At 38.4% G+C, this 18294-nt stretch overlaps 1 protein-coding gene across 1 annotated transcript; it reads left to right on the top strand.

Moving 5' to 3' along the window:
• The first annotated feature begins 818 nt into the window (after nt 1-818).
• Nucleotides 819-11852, top strand: Kpna2 (karyopherin subunit alpha 2). Its single transcript, XM_077800813.1, has 11 exons — nt 819-926; nt 2243-2339; nt 2491-2628; nt 6087-6175; nt 6897-7165; nt 7423-7517; nt 7614-7877; nt 8219-8452; nt 9206-9388; nt 10583-10732; nt 11545-11852. Exons 2-11 carry the CDS (start codon nt 2265-2267, stop codon nt 11635-11637), a joined length of 1590 nt encoding a protein of 529 aa, XP_077656939.1. The 5' UTR covers nt 819-926; nt 2243-2264; the 3' UTR covers nt 11638-11852.
• The last annotated feature ends 6442 nt before the right edge of the window (nt 11853-18294 follow it).

Below are 18294 nucleotides of genomic sequence, written 5' to 3'. Positions count from 1 at the left end.
AATGAAATACACGGCAACAGTTTGATAATTTGCTGTGATTATGTAAGAGAATGTCTCCCCGCCCCGTTGAGATACATTTTGAAATATTTAAGGGGTAAAGGGACATGAAACAAAAGGCTCAACGATATATAAAAATCAGTTATATGTATGCATGTATACACACATGTCTACATAGAAAATGTGACATTAATATTTGGCAGCTCTAGGTCAGATTTTGCCACTCTGTATTTGAAATTATTTAAAACTGATAAGTTAAAAAAGAGGTTGAAGAGGCATAATAAAAATCTTGTGAACCTATCTGTGGCTTCTACATGGTCTCATGACACAATTACAAATATATGTATACATCGAAACTGAAAAATGCAACACAAATCTGCTCTATGCCTTCCTTCCATCCAGAAACCCTTGCTATGAGGAAAAAATGCAAATCAATATTTTTATATAAAGACTTTTTTTTTAACATGATGAGTTTTAGAATAATTTTGTAGCATTTAAGGCAGCAGCACAGGAAAAAGACACGGGACCACACGCTGCGCACCCCTAAACTGGGGCCGGCAGCGGCGGGGAACCGCCCCTTCGCGCTGCACGCCGGGACCTGGAGTTTGCCCACTCCAGCCTGCAAAGCGCTCTGGGATCGCCCGGCCACTCCCTCATCTCGCGAGGTTGTCCTCCCCTTCTTTTTAGCCGTCTGTTCCTCCCCCCCACCTCCCCGCCTAACGTGTTTTTCAAATCCACCAATGGGTGCCCAGCTTAGGCTCGAACCAGCCAATCGGAGTGCGGAGTCACCGGGAAATTTAAATCGCGCCGGCCGGCTGCACGAGGCACACCGTCTCTGGGCTGAGCCGCGGTGGACGTTTGGAGGGCAGCCGATCCGCAACCTGTAAGCCCCGCACCGCCTCCTGTGGAAGCCTGAGCCCGCTGTGCAGGTACAGACTCAGGCCACAGCCGGGTCGAGCGAACGGCTGCCAGCGGGCCACCCTGGCCTTGTGGATGGCGGGAGGAAGGCCCGGGGTTTTATCTGGGCCTGGCCTTGGCCTCCCAGGTTGACGCGGCCTTGGGGCGTCGGTCGTTGACCAGGCGGGTTAGTTTCGCAATGCGGGGTTCGGGCTCTAGGGATCTAGGCGCTGCAAACCGCAGCGGAAGCCCTAGCGCGTCGTGGCCCAGGGAATCCAGGAGACAGGACCGAGGGCGAATGTCCCGGGGTGATCGAGGTGGCCCTGGCCTCTCACCCATTCCCCGCTGTAGGTCCCCCTTGAAGGGGTTGAAGACACAGGGCACAGAGGCTGAAGATGAGGTTGACGGTGGCAGTTGGGGAGAGATCTCTCCAACACATACGCCCTAGGTAGGCTGTGTCACAGTGTCACAGCACCTTGGACGAGCATAATGGAATTAAAGACAGCAGATTGTAAGGAGGGCTTTGACTTGTCATCTTTTGGAGTATGGTTTTAGGTGTCTGAGTCTGACGCACAATTGATGTCATCCTGATTGGATGCATTCACTGGAAATCGTTGGAAATGAGAATGTGTGCAAGATGCTGAAGATGCTGCAGCCCCATGTCACAAGTTTCCAGTGTTGGCAAGATGAACCGATTTTTATTTAACTAGTATGGACAGTGGGCTTACTTTGATCATTTTAAAAGACAGTAGGGCAGGGAGCGCCTTCAGAGGCCTTCCAAGGACATAGGTTTTTACTGTAATTCAACTGTGTTCCCCTACTTTGTGTTCCATTAACTATAATGGACTTTAGAGTATGTCTACACTGTCCATTGAGGTGGCGAGCAGAACTTGTGGCTTCTGAGCACTTAAAAAATGATAGTTAGAATTGAAATATGCAGTATGTTGTATAAGACACACTGTGTGCTATGTGAAATACACATAGGATTTCCAAAATGTGTAAAAAAAATGTAAAATATCTCAATTTTTAATATTGATTCCATGTTGAAGTAATAGTTTGGATATGTTGTTAAAATATTAAAATTAATTTCGCTTGTTTCTTTTTGTTTTTATGTGCTTACTGGAAATTTTTAATTTATATGGCTTGGATTATATTTCTGATGCATAGTTTCCTTTTAGAGAGGCAGGGATAATTCTCTTTTGATTAAAACCACATCCATAGTGCTGGAAACTTGAAGTGCCTTCTTAGAGTAGAGGTGGATTCAATTTTTGCTTGATAATTCTTATTTGTTTTTCGTATTGACAAAGCAAAATAATAACAGAATTTTTTTTTCCTCCCATTTTTTTAGCTTTCTCCCTTTGTCTCATACCATGTCCACCAATGAGAATGCTAATTCACCAGCTGCCCGGCTTAACAGATTCAAGAACAAGGGAAAAGACAGTACAGTAAGTATCTTCTGTTGTTTTTCTGTAGTATTTTTCAAATGAGAATATACTTGAGAAGGGGTTAAGACTTAGAAGGATTTTTTTTTTAAATGCCTCACTTGGCAACAAAAATAGATGTGATAGGTGAACCGATCTGTTATCTTTTCTCAAGGAAATGAGGCGGCGCCGAATAGAAGTTAATGTGGAGCTGAGGAAAGCTAAGAAGGATGACCAGATGCTGAAAAGGAGAAATGTAAGCTCCTTTCCTGATGATGCGACTTCACCACTACAGGAAAACCGCAACAATCAGGTAAATACAATGTAGTTCATGAATTATTACCATAATCCAGAACATCAGTATGGATGTTTCTTTGAAATTTACATAGTAATATTCCATAATATTATGGTTTTTACTATCAAATCAGTGAAGATTTTTTTCTGCTCCCAGTCAGCAATTCTTATGAGTATCTTCTTTCCTACTCATCCTCTATAATCTACTGAAGCTGATTCCAAACTCTTTTGAATTCTGACCTTCCTGCAGTTTCCCTGCATTTCTGGCTACTAGCTGGGTACCTTGACCTAACTGTTTCAATCAATGTTAACTGTGTTCAGAACTAACCACTTTGCAACTTAATTCAGAATTTTTTAATGTTCTCTATTTTTATTTTTATGTTTTTGGTTTTCTTTATTACCAGTGTTCAAATCTTTTTCTTCCTGAAATATTTATGGTAACTTCCAAATTTATCTTATTCCCTTTATTCTGTGTCATATACTCTTTTCTTAAAATTTTTCCAACACTACATTGTGTGCCACACTGTTTCCTTTAACTAGACTGCAAATATGATGGTGCTCCTATAGGATTATGTGGAACTGGAACAGGAATGCATAGCTAAAGAAGAGATAAGAGAAAAGAAAAACTGCAGGAAAGAAAAAGAAGTAAAGGATTTAACAGAAGTTTTTGCAGACCTCAACAAGCTTCTTAAAATGTTTGAGCTGAGCATTGGAGTTCCTGCCTATAATCCCAGCTATTTGAGAGTCTGAGCAGGAGGATTTTAAGTTCAGGGATGGTTTGAGCAACCAACTTATCCAGAACCTATCGAACCTATCTCAAAAAAAAAAAAAAGGGGGGGGGTGTGGTGTGGGGATGTAGTTCAAAGCCCCTGGGTTCAGTCCTCAGTATGAGAAGGGATCAAAAAGATGGACTCCACTACTGAAAATGACTAGAGAATGTTCATGGTACATTTTCTCCTTATAAGTAAACCTATTATGAAAAACAACAAAAGCAAAACAACATGGGCACATTTCTGAAAAGAATTACTCCTCCTTAAAAAGAGCTTGAGCTGTGCATGGTTGTGCTCGCCTGTGATCCCAGCGACTCCCAAGGCTAAGGAAGGGAATCGTGAGTTCAAAGCCAGCCTCAGCAAAAGTGAGGCACTAAGCAACTTGGTGGGATCCTGTCTTTAAATAAAATACAAAATAGGGCTGGGGTTGTGGCTCACTGGTCGAGTGCCCCTGAGTTCAATCCCTGGTACCAAAAAAAAAAAAGCTTGAGGCAGGTCCTTCATGAGATGTTCCAGAAGGCACTGTTACCATAGTAAATGCCAGCTTCATGTACAATACTGCTCCTGTGGACCTATGTGGGCTGAGATGGGGAGGTGGAGGACGGTAATACATGTAGTGCTGACCTGTACAGGCCTAGGCTGATGTGTATACTCATATCTTAGTTTTTAATTTAAAAAAGTACGTAAAGATCAAAATGGAAAAAAGCTAATAAAGTGAGGATAAATAAAAAGCATTGCATATCTAATGTGTTTTGTATTTTAAGATAAATTTTACAAAATCAAAATGTTCATAAAGTATAAAAATTATAGGAAGCTAAGTTTAATTATTTATTAATTTATTGAAGAAACATTTTTTATAAATTTAGAGTAGCCTAAGTGTCCAGAAGTATATAGTTTAATGTCAGACCTTTTAATTCGCTCATTGGCTCAGCCAGTACAACTTCTAGTCCTGCAAGCTCCATCATGTCAAGAGCCTTGTACCTTTTTTAAATCTTTTCTCTTATACCTTTTTTACATTTAAATATGTCTGGATGCACAAATATTTGGCATTATACTAGAATTGCCTGTTGTATTCAGTACAGTAACATGCTATATGGGTTTATAGCCCAGGAGCAGTAGTTATGTACCATACAGCCTAGAGTATAGTAGGCTGTACTTTCCAGGTTTGTGTAAGTACACCCTATGATGTTTATACACAGATAAAAATCACCAAACAACACATTTCTCAGACTATCCCCACCATTGAGTGATGCCTGTTTACTGTTTTAGGCATGTTCTCTCTCTGCTAAAAATCAATATTCTATGAAGGCCCTCAATAAATTAGATCCAGTTAGATCTTCAGATATATCCCTTTCATCTTAAAAAATACTGGGCACTGTCCTACACTTGAACTCAGGACCACTGACCCACATCCCATTAGAGACAGGGTCTCACTGAGTTACTTAGTGCCTCACTTTTGCTAAGGCTGGCTTTGAACTCTGGATCCTCTTGCGTCAGCCTCCTGAGCTGCTGGGATTACAGGCTTGTGCTACCAAGCCCTGTTCCTTTTAAATTATTTTTTAATTCTTCTTTTCTAGTTGTAGATGGACACAATATCTTTATTTTTATGTGGTACTGAGATCGAACCCAGGGCCTCACTCATGAGAGGCAAGCTCTCTACCACTAAGGTACAACCCAAGCCCCCCTTTTAAATTAAAAAAACATATATATTTTTTGTAGTTTTAGGTGGCCAGAATGCCTTTGTTTTCTTTGTATGTGGTACTGAGGATCGAACCCAGTACCTCATGCATGCTTGGCAAGTGCTCTGCGGCTGAGCTACAGCCCTAGCCCTGCTCCTTTTAAATTTTTGAGGGTCTCACTAAGTTGCTGAGGCTGGTGTCCACTTTGTGATCCTCTTGCCTCAGTCTGCTGAGTAGTTGCAGTTACAGGCATGCAACACCATGCCTGACTCCTGCCTGCCTTTTCTAGGATTCTATTACTCAAATCCCTTCATCTTATAATAACCTAAGGCACTGTTTTTTGCAGAAAGTACTGAGTGAATGCTGTCTAGGAATATTTAAGTTTTTGGTATCAGGCTTTGAACTCAGGAGCATTTCACCACTGAGCCACCTCCTACCCCACCCCTGCCTTTTTTTTTTTTTGTATTTTAATTAGACATAGGTCCTTGCTAAGTTGCTGAGACTGGCTTTGAACTTGTGATCATCGTGTCTCAGCCTCCTGAGCTGCTGGGATTACAGGCCTGTGCCACTGTGCCTGGCCTATAACATTTATTTTATTTGTCGTCTTGTCACATTTTTACTGTTAGGTTGTGAGCTCCTAGAGAAAGGGGCACTTTTGATTTTAGTACCTGGGATTAAATCCAGGGATGCTGAGCCACATCCCCAACCCTTTTTTTTTTTAATTTTTATTTTGAGATTTACTAAATTGTTTAGGACCTCAGCCTCCTGAGCCACTAGGATTACCAGTGACAGCAGTGGCACCTAGCCAACACTGTTGACAGAATGCTTAAATAACTTGAGACTCCAGTGAAACACCAAATTTCAGAACTGTTTTACATATAAAATTAGTATTTAGCAGGCAAAGTTAAATGTAGGGCCAAACTTTTAGTAACTTACTATAAATCTAAGTGTCTAAACAATGGCAAGCATGGATTATGTTTTTTAAATTTGGCCTTAAAATAATCTGTAAATTTCCCTTTTTCTTTCAGGGCACTGTGAATTGGTCTGTTGATGACATTGTCAAAGGCATAAATAGCAACAATTTGGAAAGCCAACTCCAAGCTACTCAAGCTGCTAGGTAAGTCTTATTTCTCTAGTACGGGCAACCTTAAGATATTAAGAATTGTTAGAATTTTTTGGCAGGAAGGGGACAGCTTTAGGCTTATTTCAAATTTTTCCTAAAGTAAAACCAGGTATGGTGGCACACATCTGTAATCCCAGCACCTCAGGAGACTGAGGCAGGAGAATCACAAATTCAAGGCCAGCCCAGCAACTTGGAGACTCTGTCTCGAGTAAAAAAATAATAATAAAAGAACTGTGGGGTGTGGGGGCAGTTAATAGCTCAGAGGTACAGCACCCTGGGTTCAAGCCCCAATACTGGAAAAATTATTTTTTTCTGTAGGTGATACTTTTAACTATAATTTTCTATAATTCCTTAAAATTCCACCTTTAGTGATTAATTACTGTTAACTTTGTGATGTACTTTAAAAATATAAAAATTCTGTCCAAGTAGTATTTCAAGTCAAATTTTTTGCAAGGAAAGTAATCTACATTACAGCCAATATTTATATTTTTTGGAAAAAAGGTATTTAGCTGTACCACATATGTAGCACCATATGTCATCTCTTCAGCTTGTTATGTTCCTGGTTGTCTTCAGTATGTAGTGCTCAGCAGGTAGTGCTTGTTTAAAAGATTGTCTAAAGTTCTAAATGTTCAAATTCCATTTTAAATTGTTTTTTCACACAAATGTCTTCTATTAATCACCTTTAACTTTTGTTTCCCTTTTTCTTTTCTCTTAGGAAATTGCTTTCTCGGGAAAAACAGCCCCCCATAGACAACATAATTCGGGCTGGTTTGATTCCAAAATTTGTGTCCTTCTTAGGCAGAACTGATTGTAGTCCTATTCAGTTTGAGTCTGCTTGGGCACTCACTAACATTGCTTCTGGGACATCAGAACAGACCAAGGCAGTGGTGGATGGAGGTGCTATCCCAGCGTTCATTTCTCTCTTGGCATCTCCCCATGCTCACATCAGTGAACAAGCTGTATGGGCTCTAGGAAACATTGCAGGTACTTCCACTTAAAATTCTTTTGACTGAATATATCTAATCATAATGAGGTGGGAGAAGGGCTGTGTTACAAGTTATAGTGACTTGTGTGTCAAGTTTTGAGCTTGCTTCTGGCCCTTATTAGGGATGAGAGAGGCATCTAAAAAAGGCACCAGAGAGGCATCTAAGTAAGTTAGGGAGTTTCTGAGGATGCATTCAGTCACTGAGTGTTGATGGTGCTGGGCCTGCAGATATGATTAATCTTGCTTTTGTTTTCAGGTGATGGTTCAGTTTTCCGAGACTTGGTTATTAAATATGGAGCAGTGGACCCACTGTTGGCTCTTCTTGCAGTTCCTGATATGTCAACTTTAGCAGTAAGTTACTGACATTAAGTAAAGCTACTTGCATTTTTATTCTGATTTCTCTTGCCTTTCAAGACAGGCCCTCATTACTTTTTTCTTTTCCCTCAGTGTGGTTACTTACGTAATCTTACCTGGACACTTTCAAATCTTTGTCGCAACAAGAATCCTGCACCCCCATTAGATGCTGTTGAGCAAATTCTTCCCACTTTAGTTCGTCTTCTGCATCATGATGATCCAGAAGTATTAGCAGATACCTGCTGGGCAATTTCCTACCTTACTGATGGTCCAAATGAACGCATTGAAATGGTTGTGAAAACAGGAGTTGTGCCCCAACTTGTGAAGCTTCTGGGAGCTTCTGAATTGCCAATTGTGGTAAGTTAATCATTAGATTAGAGCATATAAGTAAGGAGGATAACTGATTGATAATACTAAAATATTATTTATTTTCAGGCAATGATGGGACTCTTGCTTGTCAAATCTTTTAGGATAGAGAACTTTTTTTTTTTAATATTTATTCTTAAGTTTTAGATGGACACAGTATCTTTATTTTACATTTATGTGGTGCTGAGGATCAAACCCAGTGCCTCGTGTATGCTAGGTGAGCACTCTACCATTGAGCCAAAACCCCAGCCCCGGGATAGAGAACTTTTGAACAATATTGGAAAAAGTAAAAGGTGACCATCGGAATTTTTTTTTTCTTTCTTTCTTTTCAGACTCCTGCTCTCCGAGCCATAGGGAATATTGTGACTGGAACAGATGAACAAACTCAGGTTGTGATAGATGCAGGTGCACTTGCTGTCTTTCCCAGCCTGCTGACTAACCCAAAAACTAATATTCAGAAGGAAGCTACATGGACAATGTCAAACATCACAGCTGGCCGGCAGGACCAGATACAGCAAGTCGTCAATCATGGATTAGTCCCATTCCTCGTTGGTGTTCTCTCTAAGGTAGCAAAATCTTAGGATTTATTTATTTATTTATTTATTTTATATACTTTTGGATATTGATGGATCTTTATTTTGTTCATTTATTTATATGTGGTGCTGAGAATCCATCCAGTGCCTCACACATGCTAGACAAGTGCTCTACCACTGAGCCACAACCTAAGCTCCAAAATCTTAGGATTTAATCGGATAACTGTTGGTATTTATAGGCAGGCTTGCTTGGTAAGATTTTTTTTTCTTTCCAGTACTAGGATTTGAACCCAGCAGTGCTTTGCCCCAGATCTTTATTTTTGTTTCTTTTTCTTTCTTTTTTTCCCCTGGGGAGATAGGCTCTATTAAATTGCTGAGGCTGGCCTTTAACTTGTGATCCTCCTGCCTCAGTCTCTCAAGTTACTGGAATCCCAGGCCTGTACCACGAGGCCCAGCAAGATTCTTTCTCTCTTTTTTTTTTTTAAATTTAATTTTTAGTTGTAGATGGATGTAATACCTTTAATTTTACTTATATATTTTTATGTAGTGGTAAGGATTGAATCCAGCACCTCCTACATGCTAGGCAAGTGCTCTACCACTGAGCTACAACCCCAGTCCCACAGCAAGATTCTTAAAGAACATTGTTGTATAACTGAGTAATAGCCAAATTAACCCTTTTCACTCAAGGTTGGATAGAACCAGTTGGGTAGTTTTAGGCATTGTTTTTGTGATATCTTATTTCTTTTGACTTTTCTGAAGCAAAACCATTTTTTTTATGTTTATCAGGCAGATTTTAAGACACAGAAGGAAGCTGTATGGGCTGTGACCAATTATACAAGCGGTGGGACAGTTGAACAGATCGTATATCTTGTTCATTGTGGCATAATAGAACCATTGATGAACCTCTTAACTGCGAAAGATAGCAAAATTATTCTGGTTATTCTGGATGCCATTTCAAATATCTTTCAGGTAAGTTCTAACAAGGTGATGTTTGTTTGTTTTGTCATGATCATTTTACTTTTAGACTTGGTGGGGGCAGCTAAGTATACTCAGTATACAGAAAGCCTGTTGACGTGGAGCCACATTCTCTTTTTTGAAGAGATGAGGTGTCTTGCCAATGCTACTCTTGAATTCCTAGGCTTAAGCCATTCTCCTGCTTCATCCTTTGAGTAGCTGGGACTATACTATACATGTGCACCACCATAGAACAAGGAGCTAGAAAGGAGATGGGAAAAGGATGATGTATTTGTCTTAAAGTCAGGTTCTTCAGGGGAGATTATCCATACCACATTTTGGTGAAATCAAATTTGAATGATTTATTTATCTAATATTTTTCTTTTGATTCCATCTCTAATTCAACCAAGCATTCCAGCATCTGGCACTTTGTCATAGTAATTGATGGTAGTTAAGTACTACTCATCAACTTCTATACTTCTGATTCTGGAGATTTTTACATATAGAGTAAAGTCTGGAACAAAGAATGCTAGTGTTCCAGTCTCTGCATGTAAACAATTCATCAGTATGTGGCCAGTGTTCCTAATCACTCATCTAAAATTCCAAAATTATTTTGAAGCAAATCAGTTAAGTCATGTGTATATTTAATTATCTCCTAAAAATTGAGGACTTTTGAAAGAAATTTAACTTTGCCTGATGTGATATGCCCTACCCATAATCCCAGCTACTTGGGAGGCTGAGGCAGGAGGATCGCAAGTAATATTCCTATCAGAGAAATCTGTTTTTAGCACATCCATGATAAGCCATGTTTGTCCATAGACAGTGATTCTTTACCTTTACTACACTTTGAGATTATCTAGGGTGTTTTTACAGAGGAATAATTCTGTTTCCAGTGCAGACTGATTGAACTCGAATGTAGTATTGCTTTAGTAATTGCCCATGTGATTTTGATGTACGGAAAAAGTTGCAATCTAAGATCTCTAAGATCTCTGTGGCTGACAGCTACAATCAGTAGTAGGCTAAGAGATCTGATCACCTTGAAAATTTCCAGAAAATATAAAATGGACATAAAACTATCACAGTGTTGTTGAAGCAACTGTTAAGGGTTTATTTCTGTCTGCTACATATTAGAATGAAAATATGGATATTGTTTTTGGCATTGAAACAACAATCAAGAGTATAGGACAGTAAACTTTGAATTTTTTTTAGGCTGCTGAGAAACTAGGTGAAACTGAGAAATTGAGTATAATGATTGAAGAATGTGGAGGCTTGGACAAAATTGAAGCCCTACAGAACCATGAAAATGAGTCTGTGTACAAGGCCTCCTTAAACTTGATTGAGAAGTATTTTTCAGTAGAGGTAAGTAATGGTGGTAATATTAATAACTTAGAAAATACACATGTAAAGTCAAGCCCATAGATTTTTTGCCTTCACACTTTTTAAAATGAGCCCTGTGTTCTTGTTAAGTAGAGCGAACTTCAGTGTTTGTAGGATTTACTGTATTTATTTGCTTCTCTAATATTTGGCTTGATGGTGGTATTATTCAATTTGCTAGTTTACTTTCTAATGAACAGGCTTGGAAATCTTAGAATATCCCAAGGCTAAGTTTATGGATGTCTTTGTGGAAGTTGATAGAGAAGTGGGCCAAACCCAGGGCCGTTCTAAATTGTTGTTTCCTTGCCTACTAAAAAGTGATGGAAGGAGAAGAGAAATTTCAACTTTTCGGTCACTGTAGCAGCATTCCTTAGCCCATTCAGAACCTTCTCTTGGGCACTAATGAATTGGCCAAGTGTTAACAGCCCTCTTCCTGCCTGTGTCAGATACTAGAATATGGTGCATGAATAAAGGTGAAATGTGCACATGAAAATCTTAGGAATAAATGTACACTTCTTTGCTTGGTGTGGTTGTGCACACCTCTAAACCTGGATCCTTAGGAAGCTGAGGCAGAAGGATTGCAAGTTCAAGGCAAGCCTGGGCAACTTCGTGAAACCCTGCCTCAAAATATAAATGAAAAGGGCTGGGGATGTAGCTCAGTGGCAGAGCACCCCTGGGTTCAATCCCCAGTACCACAAAAACAAACAAAAGAATAAGTGCAGACTTTTAGACAGCTATTGCTTAGAAGTGTGCCATGTTTGTTGTTTATAGTATTGTTGTTTTTTTAACATTTTCAGGAAGAGGAAGATCAAAATGTTGTGCCAGAAACTACCTCTGAAGGCTATACCTTTCAAGTTCAGGATGGGACTCCAGGGACCTTTAACTTCTAGGCTGTACAGCTGAGACATAAAGTTTGTTGTGTACTATGTTCGGTATAAGTTTGTCTTACTGTTTCTCTACTAAGAGCTTTTTTTAAATGTGGTTTGTTATTGTAGCACTTTTTACAACAAAACTATACTTGAACAGTTCCAAACTGTACATACTGTATGAAACTTGTCCTCTAAATGGGTTTCTTATTTCTATGTGGAATTTCGTATCTTACAGTGTCCTGTAAATAAAGATTAAATTCCACCCTTTTCTTTACTTCACCATGCCTGTGTGTGCTTTATAACTTTAGACTCTTAATTGTAAATGAAGAGTAACCTAAGCTAACCGATGCAACTAACCAGAGGTGATTCCTGGTTACAGGCATCACTTGATGTCAGGTTTGTGATGTCATCAAGGATATACCCCGTTTGTTCCTGCCAGATTTTGAGCCTCCTGGCTTTGGTCTAGGATTCTTCCCCTTTTGGTCCTAATGGTTCCTAAGGCTAGTCTAGAACTTGTGATCTTCCTTCCTTGGCCTCCCAGTTTTTAAGTACTGTGATCAGTTTTCTGCTCATTAGATTGGTGGCAAAGATAAGCCAAGTCTCCACTGCTGAAATGTGAAGCACTGACAACTGCTTTTCCCATGGAACCCATGGTGGTGGAGGTGGGGATGTGGGTGTGGCAAAAAAAGTGATTTATGACCTGTAGGGCTACTGTATTCAGTAAAGAACTGAATATAGTATTTTTGTCACTAGTAGTACACTGCAACAGATTTCCATATACCTTCTCTTGACCACGTGAGAATATTTCCCCACCCCAGTTCACTGATACACACATAAATATCATTTTGCCTTTTGGAACAGAATGTTTAAGACTTATCTTGTTAGAGTACAAAGCTAAAGGACACTGGCTAATGTGTATTTAAAACACTTTCCACAGCCAAGTTCCCAACATGGAACACTAAACCTCCATGTTACATGTTTGGAGCCCTGGGTCATTTTCAGCTTTTTCTGTACAAAGACTCCCAAAGGGAGGAGAAACCTTGGCTCTACCTTCCTACCTACTACTCACTTCCCTCCTTCCTTTCCCCAACCTGAGTCCTTTCCTAGAAGCTGGATCTTCAACTTGACAAAAGGTAATGTAAACTAGGACACTCCAGGTTTCTGCTTAATAACTTCAGGGGGACTAGTCCAGTAGACATGCTGATAAGTGTAAGGTCTGGATTTGTTAAACACATGACTTAATGGTGAGGTCATGGACAGGAGATAGCTAATTTCCAAAAATACATTCCATATTTTAGATAAAATTCTTAACATACTAGTTTCCTTGGAGTTGTTTGAAATCCATAGAAGCAGGGATGTTTTCATTTAACTCATCTGTGGGCCAAGTTTTGTATCTTTGAGAATGACTACATAACAATTTTTTTTTTTAGGAATTTAAATTTTAATTTGTTTTAATTAGTTATAGATGACAGCAGAATGCATTTATGCACTTTGATATACACAAATGGGATAGAATTTTTCATTTTTCCATGTGTACATGTTACAGAATGATATTGGTCATGTAGTCACATAGATACATATAATAATAATGTCCCTTTCATTCTACTCTCTTTCCTATTCCCACATCCTCTTCCCTCTCCTCCCATCACTTCCCTCTACCTAATCTAAGGTAACGCTATCCTTCCCTAGTGCCCCCTGCCTTATTGTGAATTAGCATCCACATTACAGAAGACATTTGGCCTTTGGTTTTGTGGGATTGGCTTGTTTTGCTTAGCCTGCTATTCTCCAACTCCAACCAATGCCATAATTTCACTATTAGTAATATTCCATTGAGCATATATACCACATTTTCTTTATCAATTCATCTATTGAGGGACCCCTAGGTTGGTTCCATAGTCCAGCTATTGTGAATTGACTGCTATAAACATTGATTTTAAGTCCTTTGGGTATAAACCAAGGAGTGGGATAGCTGGGTCAAATGGTTCCATTCCAAGTTTTCTGAGAAATCTCCATACTGCTTCCCATAGTGGTTGCACCAATTTGCAGTCCCACCAGCAATCTATGAGTGTACCATTTTCCCTACATCCTTCCCAACATTTATTGTTGCCTGTATTTTTTTTTTTTAAGAGAGAGGGAGAGAGAGAATTTTAATATATATTTTTTAGTTTTCGGCGGACACAACATCTTTGTATGTGGTGCTGAGGATCGAACCCGAGCTGCACGCTTGCCAGGCGAGCATGCTACCACTTGAGCCACCTCCCCAGCCCTGTTGCCTGTATTCTTGATTGCCATTCTGACTAAAGTGAGTAGTTTTGATTTGCAATTCTCTGGTTGTTGATCAATTGTATTTCTTCTTTTGTGAAGTGTCTGTTCAGTTCCTTAGCCCATTTATTGATTGGGTTATTTGGTTTTTTGGTGTTAAGTTTTTTGAGTTCTTTATGCTTTATCACAGGTGCATGTGGTAAAGATTTTCTCCCAATCTATAGGCTCTCTCCTCATGTTATTGATTGTTTCCTTTGCTGGATAGAAGCTTTTTAATTTGAATCCATCCCATTTATTGATTCTTTTTTTTTTTTTTTTTTTTTTTTTCTTTTTTTTTTTTTAAGAGAGAGTGAGAGAGGAGAGAGAGAGAGAGAGAGAGAGAGAGAGAATTTTTTTAATATTTATTCTTTAGTTCTCGGCAGACACAACATCTTTGTTGGTATGTGGTGCTGAGGATCGAACCCGGGCCGCACGCACGCCAGGCGAGCGCGCTACCGCTGAGCCACATCCCCAGCCCCCATTTATTGATTCTTGATTTTACTTCTTGTGCTTTAGGAATCTTGTTAAGGAAGTCAGATCCTAGGCCAACATGGTGAAGATTTGGGCCTATTTTTTCTTCTATTAGGTGCAGGGTCTCTGTTCTAGTGCCTAAGTCTTTGATCCACTTTGAGTTGATTTTTTTTTGTGTGTGCAGGGTGAGAGAGAGAGGTTTAATTTCTTTTTTGCTACATATGGATTTCCAGTTTTGCCAGCACCATTTGTGAATGTTTTTGGCACCCTTATCTAGTATGAGATAACTGTATTTATGTGGGTTTGTCTCTGTGTCTCTATTCTGTACCATTAGTCTACAAGTCTATTTTGGTGACAATACCTTGCTATTTTTGTTACTATAGCTCTGTAGTATACTTTAAGGTCTGGTATTGTTATGCCTCCTGCTTCATTTTTCTTGCTAAGGATTGCTTTATCTATTCTGGGTCTGATTTTTCCAAATAAATTTTCTATTTCTATGAAAAATGTTATTGGGATTTTAATAGAAATTGCATTAAATCTGTATAATGCTTTTGGTAGTATGGCCTTTGACAATATTAATTCTGCCTATCCAGGAGCATGGGAGATCTTTCTATCTTCTGAGTTTTTTTTTCTGTGGTTTTCATTGTAGAGGTCTTTTATCTGTTTTGTTAGATTGATTCCTAAGGTGTTTTTTTTTTTTTTTCTTTTGAGGCTATTGTGAATGGAGTAGTTTTCCTAATTTCTCTTTCAGTGGATTCATTGCTGATGTATAGGAATGGGTTTGATTTATAGGTGTTGATTTTATATCCTGCTACTTTGCTGAATTAAATTATTCTAGATATCTTTTGGTGGAATTTTTTGGATCTTCTAGATACAGAATCATATCCTTACAAATAGTGATAGTTTGAGTTCTTCTTTATCTATCTGTCTTGTAGAACTTGGCTGAGAATCCATCTGGTCCTGGGCTTTTCTTGGTTGTAGGCTTTTTATGGTGTCTTCTATTTCATTACTTAAAATTGATCTGTTTAAATCATGTATGATCTCATTCAATTTGGGTAGGTCATATGTCTCTAGAAATTGATCAATGTCTTTGTTATTTTCTATTTTATTAGAGAATAAATTTTCAAAATAGTTTCTAATTATCTTCTTTATTTCAGATGTTTTCCATTGTGATATTTCCTTCTTCATCATGTATTTTAGTAATTTGAGTTTTTTCTCTTCGTTAGCATGCCAGGGGTTTATCTATTTTATATATTTTTTCAAAAACCAACTTTCTGTTTTGTCATTTTTTCTTTTGTTTCGATTTCTTTGATTTCAGCTCTGATTTTAATTATCTCCTGTCTTCTACTGCTTTTGGTGTTGATTTGTTCTTTTTTTTTTTCCAGCAGACACAACATCTTTGTTTGTATGTGGTGCTGAGGATGGAACTCGGGCCGCACACATGCCAGGCGAGTGCGCTACCGCTTGAGCCACATCCCCAGCCTGATTTGTTCTTCTTTTACTAGGGCTTTGAGATGTAGTGTTAGGTCATTTATTTGTTGACTTTTAATTTTTTTAATGAATGCACTCAACACAGTAATCTTTCCTCTTGGTACTGCCTTCATAGTGTCCCAGAGATTTTGACATGTTGTATCAGTGTTCTCATTTACCTCTAACAATTTTTTTTTATTTCATCCTTAATTTTTCTACTATCGATTCATCATTCAGTTGTGTATTTTTTAGTCTCTATTTGTTACAGTAGCTTATTTTTATTTTATCATTGATTCCTAATTTTATTTTATTGGGGTCTGATAGAATGCAAGGTATTATCTCTGTTTTTTTGTATAGAGTTGCTTTGTGGCATAAGGTATGGTCTATTTTAGAGAAGGATCCATGTGCTGCTGAGAAGAAAGTACATGTGTTTGTGGATGGATGAAATATTCTATATATGTCTGTTAAGTCTAAATTATTGATTGTATTATTTAGTTCTATAGTTTCCTTATTTAGTTTTTGTTTGGAAGATCTGTCCATAGTGAGAGAGGTGTGTTAAAGTCACCTAGTATTATTATATTGTGGCCTATTTGACTCTTGAAATTTTTTTTTTTTTTTTTTAGAGAGAGAGTGAGAGAGAGAGAGAGAATTTTAATATTTATTTATTTATTTTTTTAGTTTTCTGCTGACAACATCTTTGTTTGTATGTGGCGAGCGTGCCAGCGCTTGAGCCACATCCCCATCCCTGACTCTTGAAATTGAGAAGGATTCGTTTGATGTACATAGATGCTCGATTGTTTGGGGCATAAATATTTATAAGTGTTCCCACTTATATATACTTTAGAAGTCTGAAATGTTCTTCTTTGTCTCTTCTGGTTAACTTTGGTTTGAAGTCTGTGGATGTCTTTGCCCATGAGGTGAGTCTCTTCAAGACAGCATATTGTTGGGTCTTGCTTTTTAATCCAATCTTCCAATCTATGTCTTTTGATTGATGAGTTTAGGCCATTAACATTCAAGGTTATTATTGAGATATGACTTGTATTCCCTGTCTTTTTTATTTATTTCTGTTTTTTTAATTTGTCTTAGTTTTATCATTTGGTTGAATGTCCCTTTAGTGTAGATCCTCTCTTTGCTGGTTTTCATTTCATCGTCATGGAATATTTTGTTGAGAATGCTCTGTAGTGTAGGTTTTCTAGTTGTTAATTCTTTTAATTTTTGTTTCTCATAGAATGTTTTAATTTCATCTTCAAATATGAAACTTAATTTTGCTGGATATAAAATTCTTGGTTGGCATCTGTTTTCTTTCAGAGCTTGAAATATATTATTTCAGAACCTCCTAGCTTTGTTGAGAAATCAATTTAGATCCAAACTGGTTACCCCTTATACATAATTTGATTTTTTTCTCTCACAGCCTTTAAGATTTTATCTTTATTCTCTGTGTTAGTCATTCTCATTATTGTTGGGAGTTGCCCCGGCTCCAAAGACTAACTTCCCCATCCCCCAAGAAGAGCCGTCCAATCGTCCTGCTGGCTCACGTGATCCTACTGTCCAATGGTGAGCCCTGCTGGCTCACATGATCCTTACCCACCAATCAGAAAGCACCCCATGCCAACTGTCAAACCCTTCAACAATTAAACTGTCATAACTGTCAAACCACCCCTGGCTCTATAAATATGCAGAGCTGTTCCTCAATAAACAGGCATTTTCTCCGACAGCAAGCCTTGATCGTTCTTTCAATTATAATGTGTCTTGGTGTGGGTCTGCCATAATTTTGTACATTTGGGGTCCTGTAAGCCTCTTGTATTTGATTTTCCATTCCATTCTTTAGGTTTGGGAATTTTTCTGCTATGATATCATTGAAAAGATTGTGCATTCCTTTGGTTTGTATCTCTGCTCCTTCATCTCTTCCAATAACTCTTAAATTTGATCTTTTCATGTTATTCCATAATTCTTGGATTTTTGTTCATGGTTTCTTACCATCTTCTCTGCATGTTCAACTCTACTTTCAAGATTATGTATTTGGGGCTGGAGATGTGGCTCAGCGGTAGCGCGCTTGTCTGGCATGCGTGCGGCCCGGGTTCGATCCTCAGCACCACATACAAACAAAGATGTTGTGTCCGCCGAGAACTAAAAAATAAAATATTAAAAAAAAAAAAAAAAAAAAAAAAAAGATTATGTATTTTGTCTTCATTGTCTGAGGTTCTGTCTTCCAAGTGGTCTAGTCTGTTGGTGATGCTTTCTATTGAATTTATAATTTGGTTTACTGATTCCTTCATTTCAAGGATTTTTTTTTTTTTCACAATCTCTAACTCTACTGAAATGGTCTTTCACTTCCTGTATTTTTTCTTTGATTTCACTCCTTATACTATCCTTTATTTTTCATATCAATTTAGCTATATACAATCTGAATTCCTTCTTGGACATTTTTTTAATGTT

This window comes from Urocitellus parryii, chromosome 7 (genome assembly GCF_045843805.1).
Source record: "Urocitellus parryii isolate mUroPar1 chromosome 7, mUroPar1.hap1, whole genome shotgun sequence".
Lineage (NCBI taxonomy): Eukaryota > Metazoa > Chordata > Mammalia > Rodentia > Sciuridae > Urocitellus > Urocitellus parryii.
Note: the sequence above shows the minus strand (reverse complement) of the source record. Positions and strands in the feature narration are given on the sequence as shown.